The sequence below is a fragment of the Aulonocara sp. 'chitande type north' Nkhata Bay genome, linkage group LG7 (assembly GCF_057382095.1).
Source record: "Aulonocara sp. 'chitande type north' Nkhata Bay isolate Kocher_YH1m ecotype deep benthic linkage group LG7, A_spYH_male_GT1.1, whole genome shotgun sequence".
Classification (NCBI taxonomy): Eukaryota; Metazoa; Chordata; class Actinopteri; order Cichliformes; family Cichlidae; genus Aulonocara; species Aulonocara sp. 'chitande type north' Nkhata Bay.
In genome coordinates, this window is record NC_141350.1 from 30159858 (window position 1) to 30173109 (window position 13252).

The following is a 13252-nucleotide window of genomic DNA, read 5'->3' on the forward strand; positions in this document are numbered from 1 at the left end:
AAAGGCTTAACGCTGACTTTGATAGAGATGATGTGGTGTATTTAACCTGTTATTTAGCTGACACATGCACTTTGAGGAGCTGACAGCTCTTTGAAGTGCGTGTTTCTGCTTTTTAGAGTTTTGTGTTGGGGTAATAAAAACCAGTAAAAACTTTTTCATATATGTGGGCATGTAAGATTAACATCGCCCTCCATCTTGGGTTAGGGACACAGTTTGGCTTACACAGAATTGTTGCCTGTTTGTGAAGCCGAAGGGAAAATCTCTGAACAGAAAAACTGTGTTAAAGGCCAAAGTGAGTGAAGGAAGCTTCATCTGAAAAATAACACCTTCTCGTTTCTTAACCACGCGTCAGTTTTCCTTTGATGTGTGGTTAAAATGAAGCAACACTGAAGAAAATGGAGGCTTATAAACGTCGACATAGTTGTTCTTTTTTCACATCTGCAACCTCTTAAAGACCTCTTAGCTCTGTGTTTGTTCTTGACAAGAAAGAAAACTGGACTGTGGTTTATTGTAAAAACGTCTTTCAGGCTGAAGTCAGTTCCTGTAAAGTAAAAGTTTCTTTAAGCTCTGCTCATCTGGCTCAGGTTTTGATTATTGTTTATATGTTTGTGTTTTTGTCTTGCTGTTATTTACTGTTTTACTTCATGAAGTAATGAAGTAGTTTCATAGTCGTGCTGCTGCCTTGTTGTTAGATCTTTATCATTTGTGGTTTATAGTTTTCTACTCTCTGTCTGTAATGGGTTTTACGATGAAGAGCCAAGCTAAATAATAAATAGAATGAAACAATAAAATTCTCTTTATACTCTGCGTGTTACTGAGCTTTGACTTCTTCAGACTTTTGTCTTCTTCAATTCAGGTTCTGTCAGAAACCTCAGCTCTGCTTCTGAAGGTCAAGTCTGAGCGTCTGTGAAGGTTCTCAGTCATCCAGGTCATCGCAGTCTAAGGAGCTTGGAAAGAAAAGCGTCTGGACTTCTTTAAGTTGCTTGAAGACGTTTCACCTCTCATCCGAGAAGCTTCTTCAGTTCTAAGGTCAAATGGTGGAGAGTCCCAGATATAAACCTAGTGGGAGTTTCCCCCCAAAGAGGGACCTGATGATCCTCTACCTAATCACATGAGCCGAGGTGTGAAACGGGTGTGGGTCCCAATCAGCCAGGGTTTCGGGTGAGCTCATTGTGAAACCTGGCCCCACCCTTTCATGTGATTTCCTGAGGTCAGATGGCCCAGGATGTGAGTGGACGTTAAGGCGTCTGGGGAGGGATCTCAAAACTGGATTATAGATGGCAGACAGTTGGTGTCGTAAACCACCACCTCTGTCAAGTCTGAGCATATTTAGTCTACAACAACATGCATATCATACATGATTACATATTTACAGCCAGTTAATGATCCAACAGGCACGTAGAGGTCTGTCAGTGTCCTCATCTATCTGTGCACTCTGAAATTAACCTGTGATCAGGCTGTGGTTTTGCTACTTTTCTCCTGGTGTTCATTTCCACAGAGTTTAGCTGCTGCATTGACCTGTCAGCGCCCTCTGCTGGACAGAAACAAGCATAGAGGATAGATGTAGACTTAATGCCACACAGGCGAAACTCACTCGTGTTACAGAAGCACAGAGGTCAGCAAGAAAAGGTGAGTTAGAGTTATATCACGCAACAAAAGGAAAAAGTGTGTGTGTGGGGGGAACTATTTACTATATACAAGTGAAATTTCTAATCTACATAAATGGTTATCAATACCTCTGCCTCCTTTTTACTTCAGACAATCTGATTTGACTTTTCAGAGTAGATTCAAATCTGCAGGGAGGCGCTGTGAAGATTAGACACACAAAAATAAATAAATAAATATTATAAGGCAGTGAGTGTTAATTTCTCCAGTTAGCAGTAGGCAGGGCTTTTCTTGTGAATAGTGGGGGAGAGTAAACATATTTTGCACATGACTTATTTACTGGTAAATGGCCCTCCACGTCTTAGAAGTTGCCTGAAGCGAGGTAGCTGAAGAGTCTCAGCATCTTAACACTGAAGGTGGATTAATGTGGTGCTCAGGTGAAAGGTGGAGCTTCCTTTGGAGGTTTTTCCAGGCACGCCAAACTGGGATGAGTGCCTGGATGCTGTATCTGGTCCGAGGACTCCTCGGGATCTCAGGAGCTCTAATACAGAGAATCATGATGAGTCTTAGGCTACACTGCAGGTCTTAATGCTCAATTCCGATTTTTTGATCAAATCCGATTTTTTTTGTCTGCTTGTTCACACTACAAATAAAATGTGACAGCAAACGTGCTCTAGTGTGACAGGGCTCTAGAGTCCAACCAAATGTTCGAGTAAAAAAAAAGAAAAGCAAAAGACTCTGAAAGTCTCCGTGTGGTCAACAGCAGACACACATTGTGCCCCTATCGTGGTCTAAACCAATCAAAGATAGTCAGGGGTGGGACCTCTCTGATTGGCCGTGGTCCAGTTGAAAGTGCAGGCAGATAGAGAGGTGAGTAACTTAAATAAAGCCATATCGATTCATTAAAACCTGAATTGACTTTTAAATATAATGTATTTGGCCAGAAACACCAGAATCTCAGGTTAAAGCTCACAAAACAATTTCAACAAACAGTAAATGAGAGCAGGTAAATGGATTCTGCACAAGGACGTAAACACAGAGCACGGACCCGACGCATCAGAATTACCTTTCTCTTTCTCGGCTTTCTCACCCGATGGCCGTACACGGACACGCCGTCGGGGCTGAAAGCCGACAGCTCACTGATTGTGGTGCGTCGGGTCCACGCTATACTCTTTTTGGGCTAGCTTCTGAGCAGCAGGTTTTGTCTCTCTCCAACCAAAATTCACTGAACCAGCAGCAAACTACGCTTCACATTTGATAAACATCCTCATGAATTCCTTCTTACTTTTGCATTTTTGTCTGTGAAGGTTCTCAGTCATCCAGGTCATCGTAGTCTAAGGATCTTGAAAAGAAAAGCGTCCAGACGCATTTTTGCTTCCACCACATTATACGCTGCGATAAATGCACTCCCCAAGTGTCCCCTCTCCCCATTGCCTTTTTAGCGGCAGGCAGCAGCAAACAGGTCGTCAGAGGAGGCCGACGTGATGAATAAGTTTAACATTACCCACAATATTATCAAAGAGTGCCAATGCACAAGCACAAGATTGTTAATTAATCATTTATAAATCAATATTGTCTTTATGGACAGCAATTTTCCCCGCAAAAAAGTGCACATGTAAAAACTGCGGTGTTAAGCGATGTGGTTAAAAAATTTGGGTGCGCCAGTGCACCAGTGCAACCGTAGCAAAAGGTTAGTCTTGAGCCCTGTGTGAACCCTCAAAGCGGCCGCATGCGCAAAAAGAAGACGTCACACACAAGGCGCTGTTTAGGCCCAGAGACAAAACAATATTGTTTGACTGATGGCCCTTAATATAAAGACTTGTTCCAGACTTTACGTTTCCCAATTTTACTTTAAGTTGTAAAGTTATTTTGTTATTTACATTTGGCCTAATAATTATCCTTATTGCTGTTTTAGAGACAGCACCTCCATCAGGACAAGCTCTATGTTCGCACCTACACCTGCAGGTGGCAGCATTGCAGCTCTGTACTGTTTGCAGACCGCTCATGAAGCTGAAGAGGAAGTTGCAGAAAGCAAACGCGTTCCTGTCTCCTGCTGCTCACCGACAGCTGGAAACCTTCCTCACATGCTTGACCTCTGCACGTTTCTTCATGACTGCGCAGGTGAGTCTTTTCTCACCTGTGCGAGTTTTCTGACGTTACACCACGCTGACTGTATCACATTTACCTGTCAGAGAAACAGAAGTTCAGACTAGCTGCAGGAAACAAACATTCAAACAAAACTCAGACATGTGATCGGAAACCGAAGCCGAACCGAAGCCGAACTCCGGCTCATGTCACGATGACGTCATCAGCGGTGTTTAGACTGAAACGCGTATGTTTGGGGTGAAAAATGTTCAGATTTGATGTTTTTCAAACGGACTTTTGGAGGCGAACTAAGGGCGCCATGGCTGATCAGCAGGAAAAGGTTAATCAAACAACGAAAGGTCAAACTTGATCCTCCAAAAGGCTCCTCCCCCTTTCAGCCAGCACACCTGCGGTGGTGTCTGTCCTCCGTGTGTCTGCAGGTCTGCGCTGATGGTGAAATCTGGAGATGAAGGGAGAGGATTAAAAGGATAAAGACACAAAATTAGTTTGAGTATTTTATCAGGTTATGTTGAGGGGAAAAACATATCCGGTAAAAAGTTGTAACATTTGTATTTTTTACGAGTTTTTAGATGGTTTTAAGGAAAACTGTCATTAATATTTAAACCATTTCTAATATTTAAAAACATCTAAGGCATTAAAGTGATTTATTCTCCCATTGTCGGTAGAATAAGAACCATAAGTGTTGGGTATCTGCTGAGCTGAATGAAGAATCTGACCTAAATACCAGTTTGCTAACTTCCAGGAACATGCGTCTCCTGAATACCTCCATGCTCTGTCCTCCCTCCTGCTGCTGAACATACGAGAGTGTAGGAGTCAATATCTGAGGCATGCTCAGATCCGAGCCGCACTGAATGAATAAACACGTCTGTAACAGTTTCGGTAAACAACAAAGGCCTAATGTGATTTTTAACTTTAATTTTCAGGTTCATTTGTGATTAAATGTAATTTTAAAAGACATTCTGCAGGATCAGCACCAGAGCCCCTTTAAAGGGTGGGTTGGATAAGGGGACTTTACTATTATTATTATTGTATTATTTTAAAAAGGGGTCAGCAATCACAGTTTAAAGATTACAGTCCTTTATGATTACTAAACCTGAACTCTGGGTCAAATTTACAGGCTTATTTAAGGATAAACAAGCTACTTTAAACCAGTATGTAACCAAAGATGTATACACAGTACACCTCAGAGAAATGTAGCCACAGGTGTCTGTGAAGGTTCTCAGTCATCCAGGTCATCGTAGTCAAAGGAGCTTGCAAAGAAAAGCGTCTGGACTTCTTTAAGTTGCTTGAAGACGTTTCACCTCTCATCTGAGAAGCTTCTTCAGTTCTAAGGTCAAATGGTGGAGAGTCCCAGATATAAACCTAGTGGGAGTGACCCCCCACAGAGGGACAAAAGGACCCCCTGATGATCCTCTAATCGCCTGAGCCAAGGTGTGAAACTGGGTGTGGGTCCCAATCAGCCAGAGTTTCGGGCGAGCTCAAGATGGCCCAGGATGTGAGTGGGCGTTCAGGCGTCTGGGGAGGTAACTCAAAACTGGATTATAGATGGCAGAGAGTTGGTGTCGTAAACCCCCGTCTCTGTTCAAAGATGGTCGCTCACAGTGGACATAGATGGCTTCTTTCACTCCTCTTTCAAACCATCTGTCCTCTCTGTCCAAAATGTGAACATTGGCATCCTCGAAAGAGTGTCCTTTATCCTTAAGATGCAGATGGACTGCTGAGTCTTGTCCTGTGGAGGTGGCTCTTCTATGTTGTGCCATGCGCTTGTGAAGTGGCTGTTTGGTCTCTCCAATGTAGAGGTCTGAGCATTCCTCGCTGCACTGTACAGCATACACCACATTGTTAAGTTTGTGTTTTGGCGTTTTGTCTTTCGGGTGAACCAGTTTTTGTCTGAGCGTGTTGCTGGGTCTGAAATACACTGGGACGTCATGCTTGGAGAAAACTCTCCTGAGTTTCTCTGATACACCGGCTACATAGGGGATGACAATGTTGTTGCATCTGTCCTTATCCTCCCTCGCTGGTGTCTGGTCTTCTTTTCTGTGCCTCTTTGCTGACTTTAAGAACGCCCATTTAGGATAGCCGCACGTTTTGAGTGCTTTCTTTACATGTGTGTGTTCCTTCTTTTTTCCTTCAGGCTTAGAGGGAACATGTTCTGCCCGGTGGTGTAGGGTCCTAATTACTCCAAGTTTGTGTTCCAGAGGGTGATGGGAGTCAAAGAGGAGGTACTAGTCCGTGTGTGTGGGCTTCCGGTAAACTTCGATGTCGAGGTTGCCATTCTCTTCAATGTGCACAGCGCAGTCCAGGAAAGGCAAACAGTTGTCCTTTGTGTCTTCCCTGGTGAACTTGATGTTTTTATCCACAGAGTTAATGTGCGCAGTGAAGGATTCCACTTCTTTTGTCTTGATTTTGACCCAGGTGTCGTCTACATATCTGTACCAGTGGCTGGGTACTCTTCCTTTGAAAGAGCCAAGAGCCTTCCTTTCCACTTTCTCCATGTAAAGGTTGGCTACAATAGGTGACACGGGGGAGCCCATGGCACAGCCATGTTTTTGTCTGTAAAAGCCTTCGTTGTATTTGAAATATGTAGTGGTGAGGCAGAGGTCTAACAGTGTGCAAATCTGATCGGGTGTCCTGTCCTCCAAGGAGCTGTCTTCTTGTAGTCGTTTTCTGACAGTCTCCACGGCCTCCGTGGTGGGTATGCAAGTGAAGAGAGAGACTACATCAAAGGACACCATGGTTTCATCTGGATCCAGGGTAAGTTTCTGGACCTTGTCGGTGAAGTCGGTGGAGTTCTTGATGTGGTGTGGGGTGTTCCCCACGAGAGGAGCAAGGATGGTAGCAAGGTGTTTTGCAATGTTATAAGTGGCTGAGTTTATGCTACTGCCTATGGGTCTGAGTGGGACAGCTTCCTTGTGGATTTTAGGAAGTCCGTAAATGCAGGGTATGGCATCCCTTGGGTAAAGGCGGTGATATGTAAGGCGGTCAATGATTTTGTCCTTTTCAAAGTCTTGAAGGCAAGCTATAACTTTCTTTTTGTAGCTGCTTGTGGGGTCTCGCTTTAAGGCTTCGTAGGTATTGTTGTCACTGAGGAGAGTAGTGATCTTTGTATGGTAATCTGTAGTGTTTAGGACCACGGTGCATCTTCCCTTATCAGCTGGTAAAACAGTGATGTTGTGGTCTTTGCTCAGGGAAGCAACGGCCTTCTTTTCCTGTATTGTGAGGTTGGATAGTTGGTCCACTATGGGCAACTGTTGTGGAGAAATGGCAAAATTGAGTCCTTTGGCTAATACTCTCTTTTCAGGTTCAGTGAGAATCCTGTCTGAAAAGTTCTTTACCCATTTCTCCTGACTGTCTTCAGGTGTGTTTTCTTCTCTGGGTTGTGTAGGTTCAGAATGAGGAGTGTGTGTTTTTGAAAGCAAGGTGTGAAATGTCCTGCGTTGTCTTTCTTTTCCTTTAGAGTGTTGGGCCCGCTGAGCCTTGTCCACAAACTTGTAAACCTCTTCTAAGATTGGAGAGGGTAGAAGGGTTTCCAGTTCCTGCAGAGTCTGGCTGATCTTGATCTGGACGGCATCTATAGTGAAATGGACCTGTCTTATCCTTTCACTTAAAAAGTGATTTTGTGCTCTCTGTAGAATCAAGTCTGCTCTGTATCCCCTGACAGTGGATCCAAGGCGCAGGCTCTTAGAAACAACTCTGCTTTGTCTGCATCTTAGGTTGAAATGGAGATGGTTCCTATGATCCGCTAGTTTCCTTGATTCCCTTTCATACTCCCGCACCAGTTGAAGGGTGTTCCTCCAAAAATGTACGGCAATATGTCTGTGAAGGTTCTCAGTCATCCAGGTCATCGTAGTCAAAGGAGCTTGCAAAGAAAAGCGTCTGGACTTCTTTAAGTTGTAGCCACAGGTGTAAAGCTGACGTTTAGGGTAGAAAATTCCCAACACGTGTCCATTTGTTTTGCAGTGTTTGAGTTTGTCATGCTTTAAGATGAGCTGCACAGGCTGGAGAACGACCTCTTCAGTTTCAGAGAGACACGACGGGTATTTCCCAGAGTCTGGGCTGCACAGGCCCAGCCACTCTGGCCTCCTCACTCATGCTGGTTACTACAAATTCAACTGAGCTTACACTGCATTAACTCTGTGGGCGTTTAAGTTTTTTCATGACCAAACTGTATGAATTCATGTGATTTACAGTTGAAGGGTATCATTAGAAATCAGCTGAAGGCCACAGTGACTTTTTTGGATGGGCCTTGACCCCCGTTTATGTTTTTATGATGCTTCTTTAGCGAAAGTCTCAGAATTTGTAATAAATCTGGAGAATTGATGAGTTAAGAGGGTATTTAAGGGAACAAAATCAGAAAAGTATCAAAAAATATTTATTTAGTATTTGGGGGATAAAGTATGTAATTAATTCAGAATGACAGTTTTTGGTTAAAAAACAAAAAATAAATAAATATTTACTAAAATGTTAAAAAAACACAAAAAAAACTGCCAAAAGTCAGAATTGTGTGGTTCAAAGCTGACTTTGATATCAATATCTTCCATCATCATTATTCATTATCAGCTGTCACGATGATGATGATGATGAGTAGGAGGAGGAAGTCTTCATCATGTCTCCAAACACAAACAGGAAGCAGTTTGAGTTTTCCCGTGTTAGCAGAAATGTACACGCTGATGATTGGAAAAATATTAGAAATGCTTTGATCTTGAAGCTTTTTGATGTTTAGTCTCCAATAAATAGATTAATGAACAGATTTCCCAAACGTTTGTTAAGTGTTCCTGTTCATGGTTTCCTGGGACGTGTAGCCTCAGTGTTACATCACAGTATCTTTAAGAAAGTCTTCATTTTGAGCTGGCAAATTCCATTTACAGCTTCATGTGATGGAAAAACATCTTTTAATGAAGCTCCTGTTTTATTTATGAAGCACATTTGTGAGCTTCAGATAAATAAATATAACACGAACTCCACACAGGAAACAGGAAGTTTGAAACCCTGAGAATGACTCAGAACTCACTGTTTAACGGTAAATAATCTGATGGATTCATAGTTTTTCTCCTTCAGGTGTGCGTGTTGTACTTTGCGAAAAGCGTTGAGCTGGCAGGTGTGAAGGAAGAGAAGACTGTTGCCGTGCCAACACCAATCAGCAGCCACGACCTTTGGAAGCTGTTGCTACAGCGGCACCCAAGGTAAAAAAAGAAAAAAAAAGCGCACATGAACATACGTGTGAAGACGAGTCAAGGTCTAACAAGTGTTTGTGTGTCCAGACTGTGCGAGCTGCAGGACGGCGTCGTGTTGGCAGTGCGTCAGGAGTACGTTCCCATCGGCGACCAGGTGCTGACTCTGGGAGACGGAGACGAAGTCGCCGTAGTGCCGCCGCTCAGCGGGGGCTAAGAGACTTGAGACTGTAAGTAATTACTGATCAGAGATCAAGAAAAAGGTCCATGTCAGGTATTTGCTCTTGCTTCACTGCACAATTTAAAAATCAAAGCATATTTTCCTGTTGTGACTTTAAATCCAATAAATTAATGATAAAGAGTCAACAAGTTTGATCTAAACCACCATTTCTTTTCAAAGATGTCGAAGGAGCTGAGCGATGTCTTCAAGCTGAGCCGTGATTGGCTGTCTGTGCAGGAAGTGGTCGACTCTGTCAGCAGCCCTTCGTGTGGAGCCATTTCAGTATTTATAGGTTTGTTCCCATTTACTTTATTTACTTACCTGGATGACTGAGCATGCATCAAGAAGCAATATGGCACGTTTCTTTTATTTTTAAATATTTTAGAGGAAAATAAGTCAGAAGCATTTGATAAAGGGGAAAGTGATATATTTAATATAGGATGGGGATGTAAAGTGTCAAATGCTGGAGAGGAAAAGAAAATCTAGCATATTGATAAAATATTTAAAATTTTACTTCTTATAACTACTCAAATTTGTGTAAAGGCATTTTAGAAAAACAAAAGCTGAATTTTTATTTAATGTTCCAATACAGCATTTCAACATTTCATGTAAAATTGTGTGAAATGCCAGTATTTAAGAAAGAAGGTAAAGTAAAAACATTTGAGGACAAAGCTGCAGTTCCATTATTTTAGGAAGCTCTTCTAGTTACTTTGTTTTCAAAACAAAGTATGTTTTCTTTTCTTTTCTTTTAAACTACAACACTTCAGGGTAATGCTTTACAATAATTGGAGTAACTGTTGCAACAGCCAGATAAAAATACTTTACTTAATAATAACATCTTGTTGCTATGTCATTTTAAATCTGTTGTTTGATTTGGACACGCTGGTGAGTACGTCGACCCCGGAGGGTTAAAATACTCAGCTTTTATTTCTGAAGCATGACAGTCAGATTTCCTGCTCAGTCTTAATATTTTCTACAAGTATTTCTCAAAGATATTATTAGTGTTTTGTATTTAAAGTTTAAAAAAAATAATATAGAGGTTTGTTAAAGCAGATCAATAACCAGTAACAGTCACAGCAATGAGTCGTCCTTTTGAGATCAAGCTCCTCCTCACTGTGTGTCAGACTACAAAGAGCTGTTTAGTGGTTCAGGACCAGGTGTGGATGAGGGGAAGACATGAGTCCCCACATTGCTGGCTATACAAATTTGTGCATGCGCCTGTGCGTGCTATGTGTGTACACAGGTACCACCCGCGAGGACGAGGCAGACGGCAGGAAGGTGGTTGGACTGGAGTATGAGGCATATGAGCCCATGGCCCAATCAGAGTTCAACAAGCTGTGTGCTGACATCAGAGCGCGCTGGCAAAGCGTGACACACATCTGCGTCCACCACAGGCTCGGGTGAGGACGCTAAATGTGGCAGGTTGGCGGGGCCACGCTGGTGTTACATTTGTAGTTTTTAACTTAAATAAAAAAATGACACATAGCTTCCACCATCAGGTGGGTGAAGGTGGGCGAAACCAGTGTTGTCATGGCGATCTCATCTCCTCACCGCCATGACGGCCAGCAGGCGATCCAGCACTGCATCAGCCAGCTGAAGGCTAATGTCCCCATTTGGAAGAAGGTGATACCTCGGAGCCAGTCTGATCAGCGCGATCGACACATCATGTCAATGATTATTGATTATTGATTGTGTGCTTGTGATCAACAGGAAGTTTATGACACGCAGGAGGTGAACTGGAAGGAGAACGCTGAGTGTTCGTGGTCCAATCAGAAGAAACCGCCAGAAAACACATTGTCTGAGGGAAAACCTAAATAAAAAAATGTGATAAAACACAGATACTTGTGGTGGGCGGAGCCATAATTATATGTTTAGACCATTTGAGTTTAACTCTAATTCTCTTCATTTAAAACACAATATTTCAAAAAACTAATGATCATGTAAAGCTTAAAATGTTTTAAATTTGTATTTTTGTATTGACTGAGTCTGACGGTCACATAGATTTTTTCCCCCTAAGATACTAAATGTATGAATGCTGTAAAATCTTCCAAAATGAACTAAAAACCATCATCAGAACATGAAGAAAAAACTGCTGTAAAACTTAGTGTCCAAAATATCTGTGTGTTATCTTGAAGGTAAAGCATGTCTGTGCTGTCATTTGGTGTGATACCAATTTATACCACAAGGTGGAGCAGTGATTAAGGTTAAATCTGTGTAACCTTGAGTGAACCACGTGAGTTATTAGATTATATTCGTATCTACAGTGGAAGGCTGGGAAAAGTAAATCTTGGGGAGACGGAGGATCTGAAGATGTAATAAAGGTTAAAAAAAAAAAAAAGCAGTACGCACACCTGCTGATAAAATGCTGCCCTCTGGTGGTAAAATTTTCAATCTGGATTAAACTGAAAAGCATCATCTTCCTCTGGATGAAGGCAAGCACACAGGTTGAAAGATTTCTCTGTAGTCCACAGGAGGAGGGTCAGTCTGGTGTATTGGTGTTCCAGCAGGAAGCAGGGCGTCTGGTTCACGCACAAAATATGAACCAAGAATTCCTGCGAGTGGTGAACGTGAACTAGAGAGAGGACAAAAGGCTGAAAATCTGATAAGATGTGAACTGCTGTGCCTTGAGGTGAAGATTTGTTCCTGTCAGTTTGCTGATTAATCTGAAGATGTTTCCTGTCCTCGTTATCGGGCGTCAAACAGACGCGACGCAGGCTTCGTAAAAACATTTTACAAATACTCACGTGTGACGTGAATGATTGAATTTATCGTAGATTAATTGGTTTCTCAAACAAAAAGCATAAAAAATGACCTGATATCAGTCGTCACCTCTGAAACCAAGAGACCATAAAGACAGTAGAAGGTCTGAATGTTTGACTCAGCAAGGGAAATATTAATTGTGGCAAGTTTAAAAGAACCATTCTTGTGCCTGCAGGCACTCCTGCAGTGAGATAAGATCATGATGACTAACAGGCGGAGTGTATCTGCATGTGAATCATGTTTGCAATCGTGTCAAACAATAAAATCTCCTGTAAAACCAACGACGTCATCCAAGAAGCTTAAGAAATCTAGAGCACGTGGTCACCAGAGATAAAAACAAAAGGACATGAAGTAAAGCGTGTAACAGTGAAGCAGATAATAAATCTGCACAACAGCTGGTGCTCACACTCTAGCATACAGCACACCAGCTGCATTTTACCACAGTGGAGCAGTTTTTATGATATTTATAAATACAGGAAAAACAAATTGAAACCTCTGTCAGAATCATGGTAAGAGGTCGAGTTCCAGGGAAGAAAAAAGCTCTTAAGATGTTATTTTTGGACAGAATATTACATTTGTGTATTCAGTTATGTCCAATTCAGTTTCTTTTAATACCGCCATGATAAGTGCCCAGAGGTGTTTCAAGAGGGTTAATCTGTCTTCTACTGGGGGTAAGTATGTCACTGTGTTACGTTCCAGATCATGTTAAACTGATGCTTGTGTTTCCTTTACGTGAGTAGAGACGTTTGCTCCACAACAAAATGCAGGGAATATAAATTAGGGATTACAATTTCAGCAGAAAGCAGGAGATAACATTTCTGTGTCTTTAAATTTTTATGTTTCCTCAAACGAAACCTGATCTCTACCCTTCAGTGATTCACTCTTTCCTTCACTGGCTGTGTGTGAAAACTAGTAGACATTCGAGTTACCTGCTCAGGTGATCAAACTCAACAGGCTCTGAACCTGTTGAGTCACCTGATGAAGGTGAAACTAGACTACTTCTTCTTTTTTTTTCTTTTTTTTAAGAAAAGGTTTCCATAGGTCATCGCCTCTCATTTCACCCATTGCTAAATGGGTGAGGAAAATGAAGCAAGCATTGGGTTGCTGTAACTAACCTGATCAATTAATACATGCCTGCTTCTCACAGGAGCCTTTACGTTGGCCGTTAAATGATCGTGCACCTTTTATCTAACCTCTTTTTTTCTTAACATGTTCAGAGGATAACATGCCCCATATGAATGATGTATAAAACGATTCAGCAATAAATTAGATGTTTCTGAAGCAAACAGTGGACAATGTTTGGATTTAGTTATTTCTGTTAAGTTATAGAGATAGAAATTAAACAGAACAACAATATGAAACCATTATAATAAATAATTATGATTGCTAA

General features: G+C 41.9%; 2 protein-coding genes across 3 annotated transcripts; both read left to right on the forward strand.

Moving 5' to 3' along the window:
• Window positions 1–3548: 3548 nt before the first annotated feature.
• On the forward strand, window positions 3549–9111 carry mocs2 (molybdenum cofactor synthesis 2). Of its 2 annotated transcripts, none has more exons than XM_086299933.1 (3): window positions 3549–3726; window positions 8756–8894; window positions 8973–9111. In XM_086299933.1, the coding sequence occupies exons 1-3, from the start codon at window positions 3549–3551 to the stop codon at window positions 9097–9099; spliced, it is 444 nt and encodes a 147-aa protein (XP_086156059.1). In that variant the 3' UTR covers window positions 9100–9111. The 2 variants fall into 2 exon arrangements, with proteins under 2 accessions (XP_086156059.1, XP_086156060.1); XM_086299934.1 differs by having other exon boundaries at window positions 3610–3726; window positions 8770–8894.
• A 171-nt stretch (window positions 9112–9282) lies between these two features.
• Window positions 9283–13093, forward strand: LOC147325424 (molybdopterin synthase catalytic subunit). Its single transcript, XM_086299932.1, has 4 exons — window positions 9283–9394; window positions 10346–10502; window positions 10602–10725; window positions 10813–13093. The coding sequence occupies exons 1-4, from the start codon at window positions 9283–9285 to the stop codon at window positions 10918–10920; spliced, it is 501 nt and encodes a 166-aa protein (XP_086156058.1). The 3' UTR covers window positions 10921–13093.
• The last annotated feature ends 159 nt before the right edge of the window (window positions 13094–13252 follow it).